Consider the following 19,934-nt stretch of genomic DNA (forward strand, 5'->3'; position numbering starts at 1 on the left):
CACAGGAGCATCGTAAGCTGTGTTGAGGTGGCATTAGAATATGAGTGTTTTATTGGCAGATACACCTGCAAATTCGGGGCATATGTAGCTTGATTGAGATCTTACCTTCATTACAACTTTTGCTCTATGTGACGTGTTCCATGTGTTGACTCTCTGAGCTGTGTATGTTACAGTAAATGCATTCTACAAGTGATGATACTTCCTGTGAACAACATTAAACATAGAATCATACCTGTTGGACTCATCACCATGTTCCCTATTTCCCTGAACTTCAAATTGAAAGGAATTATGGTCACGCTCTGGTGTACTAAACTCTATGCGACATGTATCACCTCTTTTGTATGCAGACATACTTTGGACCTTTGTTCCAATCCCATTGTCACGTCCAGATTTTGGTCTGCAATACTATCATTTTTGATGGAGGATGTAAATCATAGTTCTGGCTTCATCTAACCATCCATCATGTTGGACGTCTATTGAGCAGACGGAATATAAGCAAACTCTCACTTCACATCACATATTGTCTAATTTAGTCTTTTGATTAGTGTATGTGGAGGCATAAGCTGGAGGCTGTGTGACACATATACTAACATATTGTAGATATACCCTACGTCATATACTAGCTCTTGTGACATTCGCCATGGTCATACCCTACAGGTGGTTTGGTCTGCTCTATTTCATATACTAGCCTTTGTTACATTTGCCATTGTCAGACCCTACGGATTGTCTTATGCATGCTGCTCTCCCTTCAGAGTGATTTGAGGCCTCAGTTTGACTCTTCTGTTCAACGACCTATGGTTCAGGTGGAATCCTGTGTCATTCCTATAAAACGGCCTCCATCACTCAACTCCAAGCTCCTGTCATTCCCCTCAATCCCCATCTGCATTGAGTCTGGGTCAATTTGATTTGTCGCGTGTGGTAAATTTTTTGTATACTCCCTCAGTATCTTCGCGGTGCTGATGATCTATCATTCCACTGCATTCTACAATTCAACAAAGTATAACTGAGCTCTGCACTCAAATCAACAAAAATTACACTGCAGTGCTCCATTGTTTCTGACCTATCTGTACGTCCTTCTGAAAATTAGTCACTTCATTCACGTTTTCTTCATGCCTTATGTCATACTCATGTTATTTGTGGTTCATTGGCCTAATTTTAACTTTTAGGAGTTTGAAATGGTGTCTTCCTCTGCATCTCCCATGAGGTCACCTTCTCAAGCTTTCAAAGAACTGTCAAACAATGGCCCCAGAAAGCGTAACCACCCGTTTATTGTTTTGTGCCTTTTTGATGTTTTTGAAAATGTAACTCCTGTTTTCCTTCTATCAGATTGTGTCCTTTATCTCACTGATGTTGCTTTATGTATAGGTTGGGCCTGAAGTCCCCGGTATGTATGGTTTGTGCCATTCACACACTACCATTGTAATGCGCAACAAAGCTGAGGAATCAGTTGAATGGGTTGTAAAGTGTGTAGCGTACGGTGGCACTGACATTATCTTAGATGTAGACGGTGTATATTACTTGAAGGGAAGAGTAGTTGCTCTGAATAATAAAGATATTCAAAAGTTTTATCATGAGCCAGATTTCCAATTATTGGCAAATACCTCAGCAACCTTGAATGTAACTTTGCCAACGGTCTCAGTGTGACTGGTATAGGTATAATCTCTACTCGTACAGCCAAAACAATTGAACCTGGAAAAGAGAAAGCTTTCTTAATTGTTGCCCATTCTGACTACAACCCCAACATAAGTCGTCATTGTTGAAATTTCATGCTTTGTCGCTGCTAAGTTGATTTTTCATGTTAACCTTAGGTGGGTACTCAAGTGACATTTGAAGTCAAATATTGGGTGATGTGGTCTAAGCTTATGGAAAAGTTGCAACCTCTCATGACGGTTGGTAGGGAAGTGATGCTTACTCAACACATTGTGGGCCGTAATGAGGAGCGCCAAATGTGGATCATGCAGGTATGTCGCCTTCAAAGATATATTGTGATGAAACACCATACTAACATTCTCATTTGCTGCTCTTCAGGTGACTGGGGTGAGCGTAACTTCAGGGTTGGAAAACTTTGTTCCAACTGCCCAAGTTGACCGAAACTCCACGCGGACTATGCCTTGGGGTCAAGCTTGAGCTAAAATGTTAGTGTGTTGTTCTCCCATTTCCTTTCAATATATTAACACTCAACTGTTTTGTAGGATCTTCCCTCCAAGCAACAACTCTCAAGCTGGTCCGTATTCCTCAGCTGTACAAAACACAAATGTCCCTGAGGAAGAATCATGCACCGGTAAGGGCAAGGGTAAGGCAAATGTAAAGCCCCCCTCAGCAAGAAGCCCTGTGAAGCGGCCTAGAGGAACTGGATCTGATGTCAATGCTTGAATAGAATGGCTCTCCTTTCAATCTATTTCTGATCCCTGGACAGATTCCTCCCCTGTATTGACCTTTACACAGATGTCTGGTTTCTACATTTTTTATGACTGCCAGAATCATACTCTGTAACGAGAGCAGTGCATTTTACCTGCACGTCAATTGCTGTATTGAGACCCTGCAGCTCCGCGCCCTGTAGGCTCACTATGTATTGTATGAATTTAGTTTCTTTTACATTGTCTGCTCCCATACTTTGCCATTGCCTCATATAGGTCCCGTTGGGGTTCCATTGCTTCAATTCTGCTCGTCGCATCAGCTTACTCTTATACCGTTGAGTCCATTTACTTTGCTTGTTCATAACAAAAGTGTTGAAGACAACCTCAAACTACACAAGGCTACATTATCAACAGCTGTCTTTGGAGTCACATTGTGTTGTCACCATGGCTGTCATCAAGGCCGAATTAGCCACCAAATCTGTGGAATACAATAATGAAGCTTCCATACTGCTTGAATTCAAAGGAGAACTGCCTTACAAGCTGGGCCCTGCGAATATGTCTTGTCAACATTGTGGGGCATTACAATGGCCTCAAGAGCAAACAAATTATGAGGCAGATGGTAATAGCAGCATTTTCTCAAATTGTTGCAAACAAGGAGATGTGACAATCGCGTTAACTTTTTTTGAAGGATGTACGCCGCCTGAAGAATTGATGGATCTATATGTTGGGAATGACCCCCGTACCCCAATCTGTTTGTTTATGAATGGACTCACTATAACTGATGTCCATTATAGATTCAAGGGACTTTTGAAAGGACATGTTGGTTTACAACAACTTAGTCTCTTTTGCATCTCTTGGGTCTCATGTTGACAATTCAGTTGCAGGCCAGAAGGGCATGTATTGTTTGTGAGTCCACAGACAATTACATCACAATATTGATTCACTCTTGCCTTAAGATCCACAAAATCCATGCTTTGCTCAGATCTTTATTGTCGGAGATGGAGGCAAAGAGGAGGTGAATATACGCAAGAAGAAAGCAAAAGAGAAGGTCAAAACAATTAATTGAGTGCTATTCACAGCCGCCAATCACAAGGAATTGGAAGGCCAGTGCATTTTACCAACCCTAGCAAGTTATGAGCAATTTATGAGAAAGTTTTGGAATGGATATCAAATGGAAAACATCTATTGATTGAGAATTCATTGAGAAGTGGTTGGCATACCACCAAAATTGAGATGATGTCATACAGCATCATAAATTTGTACAAACCTGCTCCTGTATTTCCCACTAAGAAAATATAGTTTATTAATCTTTGTGACATAAATTGACTGAGTTATTGAGGTTTGAAAAAAAAAATCACAGACAAAAAATACGATTTTTGTACTATACCTGAGAATTGATTCTGGGATATCTTCCAGCTTTATGAATATACATACTCCATGTCTTTCCCTCCAAGATGAGGAGGGAGTGAGCGTGAGTGAAAGAGTTACATAACTCTTTCCTTGCGCAAGCTGGGTTGAGTGTGCTGTACTTGCTCCCGTGTTCACAAGAGTGAGGAAAGTACGTGTGGGTGAAGACCTAGCGCATGTCTTATGGGACAGGTAATCTCTTAGGGATTACTCAAAGAGTCACTCGAGACGGTAGCGCGCATGAGAGAGGGGAAAAGTCCCTTTGAACCCATCCACAGGGAGCAAAGGCTCAGATGATCCGAGGCCCTGCGAAGGGGCTTGAACCCCACTCTCATAGAGGTAAGCTCGCTAGGAGCCACACATACACTAGAACCACTATCCAACTGTTGATTTGATTCCAGGCAATAAGGATACACAGCAACTAACAACGGACATTACAAGGTACAAACAATAATGGATGTGTTAGAATCACTGCCTGGAGCAATGTGAATCATTCAGCACGCCTGCTAGTAGCTTTGTACCCGCCAATACTCCAGATGAATATCCCTTGATGTACAATTTAGAAGTGTTAGAGCGCCATCTACCTGCATGTTTCAACACAGATTGTCAGCAGCCCAGATTTGCTCAAAGTGAGGCGCCGCCGATACAGAGGCTGTGACCTGACCAAAACACATCTCTGGCTGGTTGGTGCTTCTTAAGAAAAGCCAAAATGGATAATTTTCTCATTGGTTTACGCTGGAAGACGCCACGGAATAGTGAGTCGCTACGCCCGCCGGTTGTTAAATGCAAGAGGTTGCGCAGCGCGGCAATGGGATCAAGTCCGTTTGGCTGACAAGTGAGTTGGACAAATTGCAGCTCACCAGGCGCTGCAGTCTTTGCCAACCATAGGCAGATCTTTGCTTTGGAGAAATCACAAGACAACAACACATCCTTCCTATGTACAAAGATGTCTGGATGATTGCCATGGTATGTTAACTCCCCTAGCCTCGCAAGCCCCCAGAAACCAACAAGAATGATTGCCCAGAAGATTCAGTAAGGCATTCCCTTGGACTCGCGTGATCAGCTCATCAATGTCCATTAAAGTAAGCCCAGCCCTAGTCTGTGCTGCCCCTGGAGGTTTATATTCCTTAGCTGCCACGAGGATCAGCCGCAGACGGTCGCTGTTCAGAGAAGGAAAGGCCACCCTGTGCAGCGTATGCCACATGTGAATGCCCGTGAGGTATCATTTAGTTGTATTACTTGAGACTGCCTGTTGATTCTCAGAATCTCCGCACTACAGAATGAAATGGTATATGTCATCGCTAGTTGCTGGGAAGGGAAAGATAGATGTATCCATGAAGGTGAAGTACTTGTTTACTGCAGCTGCACACTGTCTGGTTGTTGAAGCGGCCCAACCGTAATCAAGGATTTGTTTGCCGACTTTGTTCAAACAACAAAAACTTCCAGGCTAGATTGTTGGAGGGTGTTCTTCACGGTTGTCATAATGTGAGGAAACCAGGTGAGATTTTTGTACTTGATGTGGATGTAGATGTTGAAGAGGGAAAGATTTGGAAAAGGAGAGGTTGCAAGTCTGCTGGAATATCTATTTCGACGACGTTTTGTGAACCTTTTGAGGGGTTGAGACCCCTCAACAATTTATCTGCCTCATTGTCTTCCCAGGTTACGCGGACCAAGTTAATATTGCAATCAAAGTCTACCAACATGTCTTGAACCAGATGCCGTTCACGGTTCACTCTGAAATCCCTTGTTTTCCTGTTCCTTGCCGCGCCCTCTGTTGTTGTATTGTCGGTTAAGCACGAGAACTTTTGACCCGACATGGAAAGACCTTGACAAGTTCTTTTCTTCCTTAACATTAGTAGTACCAGCCGGACAGCTACTGTTTCAGCCCAGGCAATTGTTTGCCTAGGTCTTTTGTGAGGTAAATCCCAGCCTGGACGCCATTTGAACTGGCACCACTTTTTACCCATGATGATGCCAATAGGGATTACAGCTCTTCTTCTCTTTGACATCAATTGAGAGGAGTGCTCTCACATTGACATCAACATGGGATGTGTGTGATCAAAATGTAATCACACCTTGGTCAAACTAAATATAAATTCTTTGTATTTGAGCCATGCTCACCTAGTCAAAAAGAAAAAAGAGACCACAGAAAGAAAGTTGAAATGTGTCAAAGCATAAACCAACAAAAGACCAAAAATGAATTATTCACATGAATGATCAAAGAAAACAAGGCTATCCTGTTGTAAGAACAATGAGGACAAATAACATGCGTAAATAAATGAATAGTTAAAGAACTTATAAATCCACACTTGGCAGACCACACGGAATGTGGTGCTTCAAGACTGCTGATTTGCACTCTCAAAAAATCAGCAGTCTTTGGTAAAAAGATCATCTGATTTCATTCAATGATGACAAGTTTGTCTTCAACACACAAAAAGTGAGTCATTCAGTGATGGATGAGATTGAAGGTGTCGTGTCCCAACCTGGGTCATGAGACACAACATCCTTATGCATCTTCACAGATGATTAACCAGGACCAATCTTCAAACTCGAAGTATCTCCTTTACACACATTCTCTCTGTGTTCCACCTCATCCAGTCTTCATGCCTCAAAGCAAACAAAACATGCCATATGGAGGAACCAGGACTCAAAGGCGCAGTCCCCAAGAGACACCACACCCCATAGGGAGATCTTGCAACCCTCAAGGTAGCATTGTTGGTCCAGCTTCTCAAGCATCTGCAAGTCAAGATCACCTGACTCCCCAAGCTTCTAGGATTCAATTCAACCATTTGGTGAAAACTTCAAAAAAGTAACAAGTACCAACCACAATGCCCCTGAGTGGTTTGAAGAGCGGCAAGACCAAACAACTTCCCAGCAAGGACGCCAAACACACTCAGTGCAACTCTACCCAATCAACCAGCACAATCTTGATATGTTCAACAGATGTAATGATGGCTTGTCAAATGGTGGTAGCCACAACTGACACAGAAATCACCAAGATAACAATGATGCTCAAAATGATGAACATAGCAACAATACCATGGTTAACAAGGTGAGCATTGTAGTCCTTGGATTTAATGGACAATTGTACTGATCTCATTTTGCCAAAGTAAAAGGTAGAGTTACCAACCAAATGTGATCAAATTCACCTGGGGGAGATGGCAATGTTGTTTCATTAACTTCTCATACGACCAGCTTAAGGCTACAGTCATTCAATCAAGTGTTCAACAGCACAGAACTTGACAAAGAGCATAAGATCATTGGCCGTAAAATTTGTGATGTAAGTCACATGATTATTTTGAACACATTTCATTCATACAATTGTGTGCGAGGTCGCTTCCCACAAGGATAAATTTCACACTCTGATTGCAACAATGCTATTGCTGCGCCAAGGATTAGTCATTATATCTAACCAAATGGATGATGTTGAGAACACCCCCAACAAAACTTGCCAAGCTTGTTCTGGTCGCACTTCTTGGGAAGATCAAGACAACAGTGCTCTCAAGGTAATGTCACATACATTTTCTCTTGCCTATTCTGCTTTGAGTCTGAATTACTTCTCTTTTTCTGTCTTGATTTAAACTTGATGATCCATGTCAGGGTGCCTTGCGGACTCAAACATGGAAAAGCATCATGGACGGTGATATTCAAGTGTATACGGCAAAGGAAGACGAAAAAAAGCTGACACTTACCTCATCCTTATTTGCCAAAGTCGTGGTGTGTTTCAATGGTTTTTTTATTCAACTACACATAAGATATGTACTAATGCAATAGATCTAGACTGGAATTTCATTGCATTAAGAAGCAGTATCTGCCACCCAGCTACAGTGTAGATCCCAATGTCAAATCAACTCGTGCATTCACAAGAATGTTGAACAATGTTCTAAAGGAGGTCAGAAAAGATTGTGAGGGAATAGTAAGCACCCCATTTTGTGCCGGTCTCAGTCCACCATCTCAAGTGATCCTGTTCAGCTCCTCGCAAATATTCACCTTCCGGACCGAGTAAACACGGCCAGCAACCTCAATGTACCCAAGCTCAACGAAATCATCATTCGAGTGGGTTGTGTCCTAATTGTCTTTCTGCACACATATTAAGCTGATTGGAAAACAACACTCCTGTAGGTTGTGATAGCTTTACCAAAAGGAACATTCATATGTGGCCGGTAAAGTCCTTGCTGAGGTTAAGATCCTCAAGAGGGTCAATCACCTGCAAAGATGTTGATATGCATGGCTGGTAAGTAACCTCTAGTCTATTGGATTGACTCCAAATTTGATACATAATTGATCTCTCCGACTTGCTTCTCAGAGGATGCAGGCTATCCACTGGGGGTGGAATTATCAAGATTATTGTAAAAGTGCTAAGTCCTTGTGGGCAGTTGTCAACAACCAATTGGATAATGACGGAATTAAAGCAGACAATACCACCATGCATAGGGTTTTCCGGTGAAATGGCTAGAGCCCTTTAAATAATTTGTGAAACCCGCCATTCTTCAATTACAGATTTTTTATCTCATGCATGACCAACGACTTGCTTGGAATTGCTGGTAAGAATAACCTTGCTCAAATGCAGACTTCAAGTCATTGTTTTGCTCCGCCAACTCCTTAATCCATCCAGGAATCAATACAAGAGTTGGAAGAAACTTGTGGGCAAGAGGTTGGAGACAATGAGATGTCATATGAGGAGGAAGTAGGAGAAAGATATGAAGAAGAAGAAGAAGAAGCTAAATTGGAAAGAAACAAGGAAAGAAACAAGGAAGAAGAAGCAGAAGAAGAGGAGGAAGAAGAAGCTGAAGAGGAAGAAGATGAAGAGAACAAGTGAATTTGTGGACTGCCCTGGGCATATAAATAGCCCGTGACTATTAGCTCACGGTGAATTCTTACTGGTGGTCTTTTTTGCTGGTTTCATTGTAAATGTTCTGCAGTTTTTTCCACATTATTTTTTGTATCATCAGGGAGCTGTATTAAAAGTATAGATAGCGTGCATGTGCAATGGAACTGTCTTAATTTGCTGTAAACTGTGAATAGCTGCTGCTTCATAAGCATCAGAGTGAAAACAGAATGAAAGTCAATCTGTTATTCCGCTACCAGGATCACCGTGACCATCAACCATGCTGCACCCATTAAAAACTGGTTTGATAACGATGTAGAACTAGTTTGATAGCCATGTAAAACTGTTTATTGCTGGTTATCAAACCAGTTGAAAACCTGCCCTACAAGGTTTGAGATATCTTGTGTGGTTTAAAAACCCACTTTGAACTGGTATACAAGCAAATTTACAATCAGCAGTTTTTAGCCGTGCGTTACAAGCTGGTTTTTGTGAAGTTGGCCGCCCAGCAAGGAAAAACCATTTCCCAACCGATGTTAAGCCCCGGTTGGAATACGGATATAAGGGGTATGGGGTGTAGTGGAGTGCTTCCGCTCTGTTGCCCATTACTTGTCCAGCTATTGCCAAATCCGTATATTGACTGGAGGGATCATTTTTACAAGTTTACTCTCAGTCTTGGAGGGGGATTGGGGTTTACATCATGAGACCAAGATAAACCACTTTTATTGTTCTTAGTTCAATACCTGAGTTACAATTGTTGAATTGAGACAAGCCAAGAGCTCCGCACGTTGCTTCATGAGTAGCCAATTTGAGAGGAGCTGTGTTGAATGCTTTTGCTCCTTTGTTGTAAAGTATGCCCACAAGGAAGATACCTAAATGTGCGTAACAAAGAAAACTCAAGGAGAGTTTCAATGGATGCTTTCTTATGAAAATAGGTTAAAAGGAGCCTGATGGTATGTATAGGTTTGGAGTATCAAAAAAGAAAAATGTGAATATAGAAGAGCCGGCCAAATCTGTATCGAGGAAAGTAGACAAAGAGGAGTCGAGCAGAAGCTTCACTATCAGATTGAGTGAACAAATATATATATATTAATACAAGAAGTGTTAAGTGATATTAGGGCAGTTCAAGTTTGAAAAAGCACTAAAACAGAACTTCATGTACAGCATGAGTATGTACAGCATGATTCTGCTTATGATTTTTGAAAGTTTGAAAAACCCTGAGAAAGCCCTACCTGAGGAGCACATGTATGTGCAAACAAAAGTTGGAATTCTAGAATTTTACAGTACAGGGAGGCCCAAAGGCTTAGGCCGCGTTTACTTAAGCGAATTCTGACTAGAAATCGCATTATGTAATTCACAGAAATCACATTCTGTGAAATGTGTTTGATATTTTATTTACAAGCATTCTGTAAAGTACAGAATGCTTATAAAAAGCGATTTCTTGGGACATTCTGAGAATTCGCTTGTAGCGCATTCCTGTCAACAAAAATCACATTCTGTGATTTCTTTCTTTGTCTCAAATTTGGACAAGTCCGTCTTCACCGTACAGAATCATCGTCCACCACCTTCATCCATCAACCACCACCTTCGATCATCAACCAACACCTTCGATCATCAACCACCACCTTCATCCATCATGCCTAATGAAGATAACAGTGACGATGAAGCAGTATTGATTGTTAATTCATCGAAAGAAAAGTTGAAATTGAAATCGAAACCAATCAAAGTAAAAGAAAATAAGGCCAAAGAAGAACAAACAGCCAGTGGCGGTCAATGGAATCATGCCAATACTTTATATGTTATTGAAGAAGTCAAACATCAAATGGAGCTTGGGAAAGGTAACGACGGTGGTCTTAAGAGCGAAGGATGGAAACTTGTCTTGAACAATTACAATTCAAAATACAAAGTCAAGGAGCCTTTGTCTCGATTGAAGAATCACATTCAGAAGGTTTGAACTCTCATCATTTAACTCATTTCCAATTCGACTGACTGATGGTTTCTTTGTAGTTAAAGACTACTTTCAAGGCGTTTTTTAAGATCATGGACTCTTCCGGCGCTCCTGGAGTCGATATCGTCACAGGAGAAGTTCATGCTGATAAGGATTGGTGGAATCAGTGGATAGTGATGGTACTTTCAATCTTAATATCATTATTTCAAACAATTATAGTTTCATCATCTCAATCTAAAATTTGATCATATGTAGTCTGGTAACAAGGATGCGAAACCAATCCGAAACAACGGGTTTCCAGCATATCAAGCCATGTTGAGTATTATGCCCAATAAACGATTACGAGCCAATGGTAACGAGGGATTTGGCACTCAAAGCAAGAAGAAGAAAGCAATCACACCCCCTTTACCAGATGATTCAGACAAGGATCAAGAAGGTATTTGATCATTTCTTCTATCTTATTTCCTTATTTGATCATTTCTTTTATCTTATGTCGTTTGATTTGAATGTGATCAACACGGGTTTTGACCTTTCCTTCTTGATTGATAGCTCATGTCTTATCTGATAATGGCTCCCCTCGAGATCGATCAGATGGATCTCCAACGCACGCTTCCGATTCACCAAAGGAATCAGACCATGGTGACATCAAAGGAAAGAAAGTAGCTTCTTCACAAAAGAAGACGCCTGTAGTAAGTCTCTCATTTAATTTCATTGATTCATTTTAAGACATCTTATCCTATCAACTTGATCTTCTTTTGATCTAGTCTCGAATCAAAAACAAATATCACCTCACAGCAGCCGAGATGGCTCTTGACACCGATAGCAATGACGACACCCCTGAAAGAAAGTTTGTACGCAGCAAAAGGAGCCCGGTTGGGGCCTCAACTTCGACTGCGAAACGATCCCGAATTAGCGGACCCAAGCTTGTTGCTGAATCAATCAGCAAAGCTGTTGATCGAGTGACCAGTCTGGAGGAAAAAAATGATAGTGACAAGGTTGCTGTGGCTAAAATCAAAACCGAACAGCATCCAATGCGACAAGAGGCGATGGCAATCTTCAACAAAGAATGCAGCAAAAACCTCAAGCCTCAACATATCATTAAAGTAGCAAACGAGTTAAAGAAGGACGATAGTGCTTCATTCTTCTACTACATGGATTCAGCTCATCGATGGAATTGGTTGAAGGATGAAGCTAATGTGTTACATGAGTATCAAGACATTCAAGAGGAGGATTGAGATGAGCAACAATGAATCATATTCATCAACTCAAGAAATTGTCATTCTTATGTGTTTTATTCAAATTCTTTTTCTCTTATCATTAAAAAATAAAATACATATTATTTCAATCTGATAATTTTGTATTGAGCTCAAACAAAAAAAAATATGTATATTATATATTACAGTCAATAAGAATTTGTGTTTTGCTTTGAAGTAATTGAATTTGATCTTTTGCTCTTGATGATGATACAAATACAAGTACAAGTACAAATTGAAATGAAAACAAAAGTGAAGTGAGTACAAAATTTCATCTGAATCCATCTAAACTCGCCTACGTGCCACCGGTGCGTTGGTGTAGTCTTCAAACATTTGCTCAGCAATAAGATCCCTTTGCTCGGATGCCTGGGTACGTTGGGTGGGGTTTGGCTCAACCCATTCTTGTTCACCGTTATCAGCAGCCATTCTATGTTCCAGTCGCTCTTTCAACATGTATTCATCGAAGAATTCGTCTTGGCCAGATTCGATTTGTATGATGTTGTTCAATACACAGCATGCGATAACTATCATCACTTGCGTTTTATATGGATAAGAGGGCATCATCGCCAATATCGGGAATCACATTTTCGAGACCCCAAATATACGCTCAATCACAATTCGGAGGGCCGAATGGCGGTGATTATAAAGTTCCTTCGGAGTTTGAGGTGTTAAATTAGAATGTTTCCACTCTTGAAGGTGGTATCTTACAGATCGATATGGAGTCAAGAAGCCGGGTACATTAGCGTATCCAGCATCCGCAACATAGAATTGACCTGGACAAGAAAAAGCTCAATAAGTAATATTTCGATGGAAAGACAAGAGAGAATAACATACCTTGAGGAACAACAAAGCGTTGTTCTTCGAGCGCTCGGTGGAGGACACGCGCATCAGCGTGTGATCCTTCCAAACCGGCATATACAAAAGTGAACATCATATTGAATGAGCACCCAGCTAAAACATTTTGCGAAAGGAGACCCTTTCGGTATTGATGAGCCTGTTTACGGTCCTGTGGAACTATGCAGGGGATGTGGGTGCCATCGATAGCACCCACACAATCGTCAAAATACGGTGTAAATCGAGGATTGTTTCAAATTTCTTTTGGGCAGATCTCCCCTCCGGTAGGTTGGACTATGTAAATTGATTCTAATGAGGCTATTGCATGGCATACATTGTTAAAATAAAGGCTGATCGTATGTCCAGATCGTTGGAAACGCTCGCAGGCCAATCGATTGGTACCCGAGTTTCCAACGATAAATAAGAAAATCATCACCTGCTCTTCGATGGTGACGCTTTGTTTACAATGGCGGACAAGCTTGCCATCAAGGGCTTTAATCAAGCCCTTGAAAGCGAGCTTGTCCATTTGACATAGCTCTAAAAACCGTACGTCGCTTCCCTCTAAGATTTCTTTCGTATACTCATTTCCTCTCAACTTCGATGTTCGACAGGGGATTCTCTGGGTGGTTATCGAGGCTAGATAGTCTGTTCCGGCTTTGATAATCACCTTGAGAAGGTCAATTGCGGTTCGAAGGGATTTTGATGATCCTGTGGAGGTCGGATCAGATGAACTCAAGGACATCGTGGGATCTTTAATTTAATTGGGGGTGGAGTCATAGGCAACATCACCTTTGATCTCAAAGGTGATCAAAAGTGAATGATCAACGTGATCAATTGCTGAAAACTGTTCCTTATTTGTCTCATTGTCGAACGCTTCTTGACCTCATTTTTCACAATTTTTCACAAAACGTCAATTTTCGTTGATTTTCATTTTTTTTTTAAAAAACACTTTTCTACATGTAGAAAAGCGCTGGCACAGAATGCACTTTCTGAGAATGCGGCCTTAGAGCGCGTTTGTTTAGTGCGGTTCCCTAGAAATTGCATTCTAGGAGACCACTTTCGTACATGTATGAAAGTCTTTTTTTTCAAAAGGCCCTGATTTGTGATTTTGAAAGAAAGAGATCAAAAAGACAACAAAAAGTGTTTGTCTTACCTGGTCTTAAGCACAGCATGATCAAAAAGCGCTTGGCTTGGTGGCTCTCAAGCACAGTACGATATTGATGGTGGTACAAACAAACCACCATCCATCATGTCAAGCTCTTTGGATTCAAACTCAACACAATCCTCAACTTCTTTTAGAAGAAGTAATCTTCTCAAGCTTGTAATTCAAGCTGGTACAGACTTCCTAAAGACTCTAACAAGGCCCAAGATCCCATGCCAAACCTCCAAACTACGAGGGAATGAATATACAAAAGAAGTACTAGAAGGGAGCGACATACGGTTTCGAGAAGTATGTCGAATGGATAAGCTTGCCTTCAAGGGCTTGATGAAAGCTCTTGAAGGCAAGCTTGTTGTTTACCGTAATCAAAGTGTTACACAGGAAGAATGTGTGATGATCTTCCTTTATATTGTTGGCAACTCCGGCTCCAATCAAAACACCAGTAAAAGATTCCAGCGATCAGGTCAAGCAATTAGCAAATACTTCAATGAAGTCTTGGAAGAGATCACTTCCCTTCAATCAACATATATAGTCCAACCTATCGACAACGGGATCTGCCCAAAGGAAATACGGACAAATCCGAGGATGACACCATATTTCGACAAGTGTGTGGGTGCTATTGATGGCACCCACATCCCTTGCATTGTTCCTGCAGATTGTCAGCCAGGTCATCGGAATAAAAAAGGGGATCTCAGCCAAAACGTATTGGCTGGATGCTTTTTTAACATGCTCTTTACCTTTGTGTATGCGGGATTAGAAGGTTCATATGCAGATGCTCGAGTGCTTTGTCAAGCACTTGAAGAGGAACGATTTGTTGTTCCGGAAGGTATGTTACTTTTGTCTTCATCTTTGATATATCATGTTGCTGATATCTTTTATCTATCCACATTGTTCCTATGTCGCCGATGCTGGCTATGCAAATTCACCTGGATTCCTCACTCCATACCGATCTGTTCAATAGCACCTCAAGGAGTGGAATCATGTTGGCCTTGCACCACATACGGCAAAAGAACTGTACAATCACCGGCACTCATCACTTTGAATTGTGATTGAAAGGATCTTTGGCATCATGAAGATGCGCTTTGCAATCCTAGCAACCATGCCATTGTTTCCATGTAAAACCCAAGTTAAAATTGTAATAGCATGCTGTGTATTACATAATATCATACGGATCAAGTCAGGCGAGGATGAGTTTTATGAAGAGTACGCTTTGAAGGAACGATTAGAAGCCAGGCTGGCCCGTGACAAAGATGACCCAAACTGGTCTGCACCAACTCCTGCTCAGCGTACGCAAGCCAATGAAATGCAAGATCAGATTGCTGAAGAGATGTTCTACAATTATACAAATGCGGCTGCTGCTTGCAGACGTGTTTAATGCTCAATTGTTTCCTTTTGAATCATGGACATAATTGGGTTATTCACATTGTTATCAAAAGGACTATGTTTTTCAAACTTTGTACAAAGTATTTGATTTAAATTATCATTACTCAAACTGCTATCATTTTTTAATTTGTACAGCTGATTTTGTTTGAGCACTAATTAAAATTACTATGCATCTTTTTAAAAATTGTACCACTGCATTTGTTTCAGAAAAGATACAACTTCTGAGATTAAGATACAAAAAAATGAAATGTAACAAACTTGATTTGGTTTCTGAAATACTCTCCTTTTAAATATATCCTACACATATTCTCGTAAGACCCCAGCTTCCTCTTTTCACCAATTCCAGCAATCATCCTTGTGCATATGGAAGAAGAACGACGCGGACACATCTTCTTTCAATTTGTTTGCTACTTGGTTGATGTGAGCTGGTTTCAGTTCGTTGCAGAATTCAGCGTTGAATATTGCCATTGCTTCTTGACGTTTTGGATGTTGCTCTAATTTCATCTTTGCTATTGTAATTCTATTGCTTTCAACTTGATCTTCTGATTCCACTGCTTGATTGATTGAATCAGCTATGATCTTCAGACCGCTGGTGCGAGATCACTTGACGGAGGGTCCTTTGTTGATTGGGCTCTTCTTGCTACGGACAAATTTCAACTCTGGAGTATCTTCTTCTTCTTGGTCTTTTTGAAATTGGCGCTTGTTGAATTTGTAGGTTTTTTTCTGCATTTAAAATGAATAGAAGCAGTCAGCAGAATTCATTTATTGTTAAAATAATCAAGATAAATACTACATACCGTTTCTTTGTTCTTTTTTGGAGGAGGCTCCGGCTCTGAATCACTCTCCTTGCTCTCATTATCATCATGAACATATTGATCTTCAATTGGTTCAGTAGCCATTCGTTTAATAGATTCGGATTAAGATGGGATTGAATCTTTGATAAATGAAAAGCTTATTCAGTGAACTTATTTGGAGTGTCATATATAAAAGAAACTTACCATTGTCATTTCCTTGGTCTTCGCCATCGTCAGATCCTGGTTATTGACACTTTTTTTCTTGCTCTGGGTTCCGAACCCTTCTGTACCGTTAGCTCGTAAGTGTTACTCGGGCATGATATGCAAGACGGCTTGGTACGCGGAGAATCCATTGTTCTTGATCAGTATTGCATCTTTGTTACCAGCCTAGAATTATGTAGAAGATTTTGAGCAAACGAAAGATAGAAAAAAAGATTATGAGTGAAAAGGGAAAACAGAAAAAGAAAGATATGATGAAAGCATGATTATACAGACCCCTTGGATCCAAGCATCCCACCATTCCTTTGAAGCACTCACGGTACCTGCTGTTGTATCACATCCAGGAGCTCCAGAGGAACCCATGATCTTATCAAAAGCTTTGTATGTTGTCTTGAGCTGGATTTGAATAGAGAGTCAGTTGAAACAAAGTCAGCGTAGAGGAGGGAGGAGAGTGAAAGACGTACCTTCTGTATATGGTTTTTCAAACGTGATAATGGTTCCTTGGTTTTGAACCGTTTGTTGTAGTCCTCAAGGACTTGCTTCCATGAAGCACTCTTGAGTCCTCCATCGTTTCTGTGTCCAAGATCAACTTGATGACAATACTCATCAATCAACCAAACCGTACATCCATGTTTCCATACACCGCCACTAGTAACAACCTCTCCTCCTGAATCATCATCAGATTTGTTCTTATCTTCTTCTTGTTGTTTGTTCTTCTCATCTAAATTCTTTTTGTTCTTATCATTCAACTTATTTTTCTTCTTGTTTTCTTTCAATTTGATCAGTTTGACTTGAGGGCTTACTTTTGTTTTTGTATTTGATTTTTTATCGATCAGAGTTTCTTTTTTTAATGTTGATGGTCCAGTGGTGGCTTCCTCACCATTACTAATAGGCTCTGAATCGCTGTCAGACATTGGTGATGTGGTTCAACGGGGTTGGTTAGAGAAGGAAGGGAAGGGAGGTTGTGATCGATAGTGAAGAAATGAAGGGTGGTCAGTGGCAGGACTGCTACTGTTGTAAAGATTTTGTATGGTTTTGGCGGGTTTAGTACGGTGGACATGGACTTGTCCAAAATTGAGAAAAAGGTAGAAAGAGAAGAAATCGAAAAAAATTAGCTATTAGCCAATTCTGGAAATCGACTCAAAAAACAATTTTTATAAGCATTCTGTACATTACAGAATGCTTGTAAATAGTCGAGCAAACACATTTCACCTTCTAAGATTTCTACTCTTTGTACAATGTGATTTCTGGTCAAAAATCGCTTAAACAAACGCGCTCTTAGGGTGTGTTCACTTGAGCAATTTCTGGTGAGAAATCTTCTGCAAAATTTATAGTGTCTATTTGGTGGTGCATGTTTCATTTTTGTGTCAAAAAATTTACAGAATGTGATTTCTGGTCAAAAAGTTTTCAAGTGAACGCGCCCTGAACTTCAGCAATTTTTGGTCAGAAATTGCATTCTGCAAAATTGAAAGTGCTGGTTTGGTGGAGTATAATTCATTTTTGCATTAAATGATTTACAGAATGTGATTTCTAGTCAGAAAGTCCTTAAGTGAAAGCGCCCTTGTAATTGTACAGCATTTTTGTTTGACTTGAACTGCCCTACTGTCCTGATATACACAGCTCTGTTCATGATATATATCATTCTCATCGGAAGGTTGATGAAGGTGCGTGAGAAAGGAAGGCAAGAAGAATTTGAAGGGATGATTATTGCAGAGAATATGTAAAAGAAGAGTCTGGAGGTGGTAGCAAGTAGTGTATCCAGGACAGATGGTTGAAGATGAGACAAAAAACACCAAGTGTGTTTTGCAGAGTGTGATAGATAAGTGTAGAGTAGAAAGTTTTACTGAGGCAGGAATCAAATTACAGTGGTATGTTAGTTGATGGGCATATTAGACTGGGTGATAGTCAGGCTGTGATAGAATGGTTACCTGAGGGGGAATGTAAAGATGCCAAATGTGTTCTGCAGAGAGTGATAGGTTAGTGTGGAGTAATAAGCTTTACTAGAACAGGAATTGACTTCATTCGACTGAGTGGTAATTGGCCGGTAATAGAATGATGACGCGAAAGGGAATGTTGAGGTATCAGAAGGTAGGAGACCTATGGAAACACAACCAAAAGCAGTTGGAAGAGAGGCCAAGAGTGTTGAATGGAGTACAATGAGAAATTGATGATTACGAACCGGTAGGAAGATAGCCAAATGCAATCAATGACCAACAAAGCAGGCAGTGAGTGAGCTGGAGGGCAAGGCGGAACATTTAATATAAAAAGGGAGGTTGTATTCTGGGAAAGTGAGTCCCCATGCCCCTCAACAGCAAACCAGGAAGTTGTCTTTACAACCATTGGTGGCTGAAACAGTAGGGGTGTCAGTCCATTGTGGATGTATGTTTGTATGCCCGGGCTTTCAAGCAAAATCTCAGCACTTATGTGTCTTGCCCTAAAGGGAGGGATAATTGCTGAGATTTTGCTCAAAGGAGGGGGTATTTACAATTTTACATCTATTTAATTATAGATTATAGATTCTCTTATCTTAATCTCATATCACTCAACTTGCCCCAACTGTGTAAAATCAACATCAAGATTAAGCACATGCAATCCGTCATCAGAAGTGTAGTCAATTGCCAATGGAACTTGACATCAATCAATTGACAAAAATTTTGATTGACCAATCAAAAGAACTGTAAAGGATCAAAGATCAAAACCCTGGTCAATCCATGAACAATTTTTATCTTCTCTCACTAGATGCCATCTTCCTGAATAAGCTAAAACAGACAAGAAAGGAGTTTCATCAATGATTTTGGACTTGGTTGACTCACAATCAACAACTTACTTCTGCTCCCATTAAGACCCGAGGTAAGTTTTCTTCTTGCATTTATGTCAAATTCAATTAATAGGCTGACACCCTCGAGGGCACCCAAAAAACACATCACTTCAGCATCTACCATTGATCTCAGAGTAGCTTCCATCAGGGTCAGTTTCTTCAAGTTCTATACAGTCGTTTACTCATGACTGGAAATTTACTTGAAATGTCATAATGAATGTTGTTTTTGTCCTCCAAGTGTCTTCTACTTTGAGGCTTTGGAGGGTTCAACTGATCACTTTGTTCATTCTGCCTCCCTTGAATTAGGGGATTAGTTTTTTCTGATGGTGATCACAACTCAAGCCATCAACTGGAAGTTTATGAAGCCCTGTGTTTCATTGTCATCCAAATTCAGGAGCTGCTACTCCTGTTCTATTCACAAGAGTCAGCTCAGGTCAGCATTTTTCAAATAGTAATCACACCACGGGAATCAATAGGTTCAAGACTTGATTCAAGAAAGTTGTGGTGACCGGGTCCGCAACTTTCTTCAATCACAGATCTTGTTCGCATTATGCCCGCATTAGGTTTGCTGACCACCCTTGAGCAAAGCCGAGAAAAGGATTTTTGTTGACAAAAAGCTCGACTCCCCTCACTGTAAGGGATTACATTATGGGTTTAGACATATGGATGAAGACAGGTCGTACTCATATTAGTCAGCACGCCTAGCTCCACGAAGAACCTCTTCTTCACCGAATACCTTCGGTTGGAGCTAGGTGAGATTATCATTTCACTATCTTTCTTGTTCTTTTCATCTTTTCACTTTATCTCAAAGTCTATTGTAGGAGCGTAAAGCTGATTGCCCAAATACCTTTGGTTGGAGCTAGAGTTGTTTGTGCTTTTTCGGAATATAGTTGGATTATAGATTACTCCTTGGAGCTACCGCTCCTGTCCCTTTTGA

At 40.7% G+C, this 19,934-nt stretch overlaps 3 protein-coding genes across 3 annotated transcripts; all 3 read left to right on the plus strand.

Moving 5' to 3' along the window:
- Positions 1–1,239: 1,239 nt before the first annotated feature.
- On the plus strand, positions 1,240–2,127 carry MELLADRAFT_103652 (uncharacterized protein; the record flags this gene model as incomplete). The annotated part of the gene is made up of 4 exons (XM_007406437.1): positions 1,240–1,254; positions 1,366–1,617; positions 1,809–1,961; positions 2,029–2,127. The coding sequence occupies 4 exons, from the start codon at positions 1,240–1,242 to the stop codon at positions 2,125–2,127; spliced, it is 519 nt and encodes a 172-aa protein (XP_007406499.1).
- A 674-nt stretch (positions 2,128–2,801) lies between these two features.
- MELLADRAFT_103653 (uncharacterized protein) lies at positions 2,802–3,227 on the plus strand (the record flags this gene model as incomplete). The annotated part of the gene is made up of 1 exon (XM_007406438.1): positions 2,802–3,227. One exon carries the CDS (start codon positions 2,802–2,804, stop codon positions 3,225–3,227), a length of 426 nt encoding a protein of 141 aa, XP_007406500.1.
- A 3,365-nt stretch (positions 3,228–6,592) lies between these two features.
- MELLADRAFT_103654 (uncharacterized protein) lies at positions 6,593–8,583 on the plus strand (the record flags this gene model as incomplete). The annotated part of the gene is made up of 3 exons (XM_007406439.1): positions 6,593–6,816; position 7,365; positions 8,380–8,583. The coding sequence occupies 3 exons, from the start codon at positions 6,593–6,595 to the stop codon at positions 8,581–8,583; spliced, it is 429 nt and encodes a 142-aa protein (XP_007406501.1).
- Between the last annotated feature and the right edge of the window lie 11,351 nt (positions 8,584–19,934).

This window comes from Melampsora larici-populina (assembly GCF_000204055.1).
Source record: "Melampsora larici-populina 98AG31 unplaced genomic scaffold MELLAscaffold_6, whole genome shotgun sequence".
Lineage (NCBI taxonomy): Eukaryota > Fungi > Basidiomycota > Pucciniomycetes > Pucciniales > Melampsoraceae > Melampsora > Melampsora laricis-populina.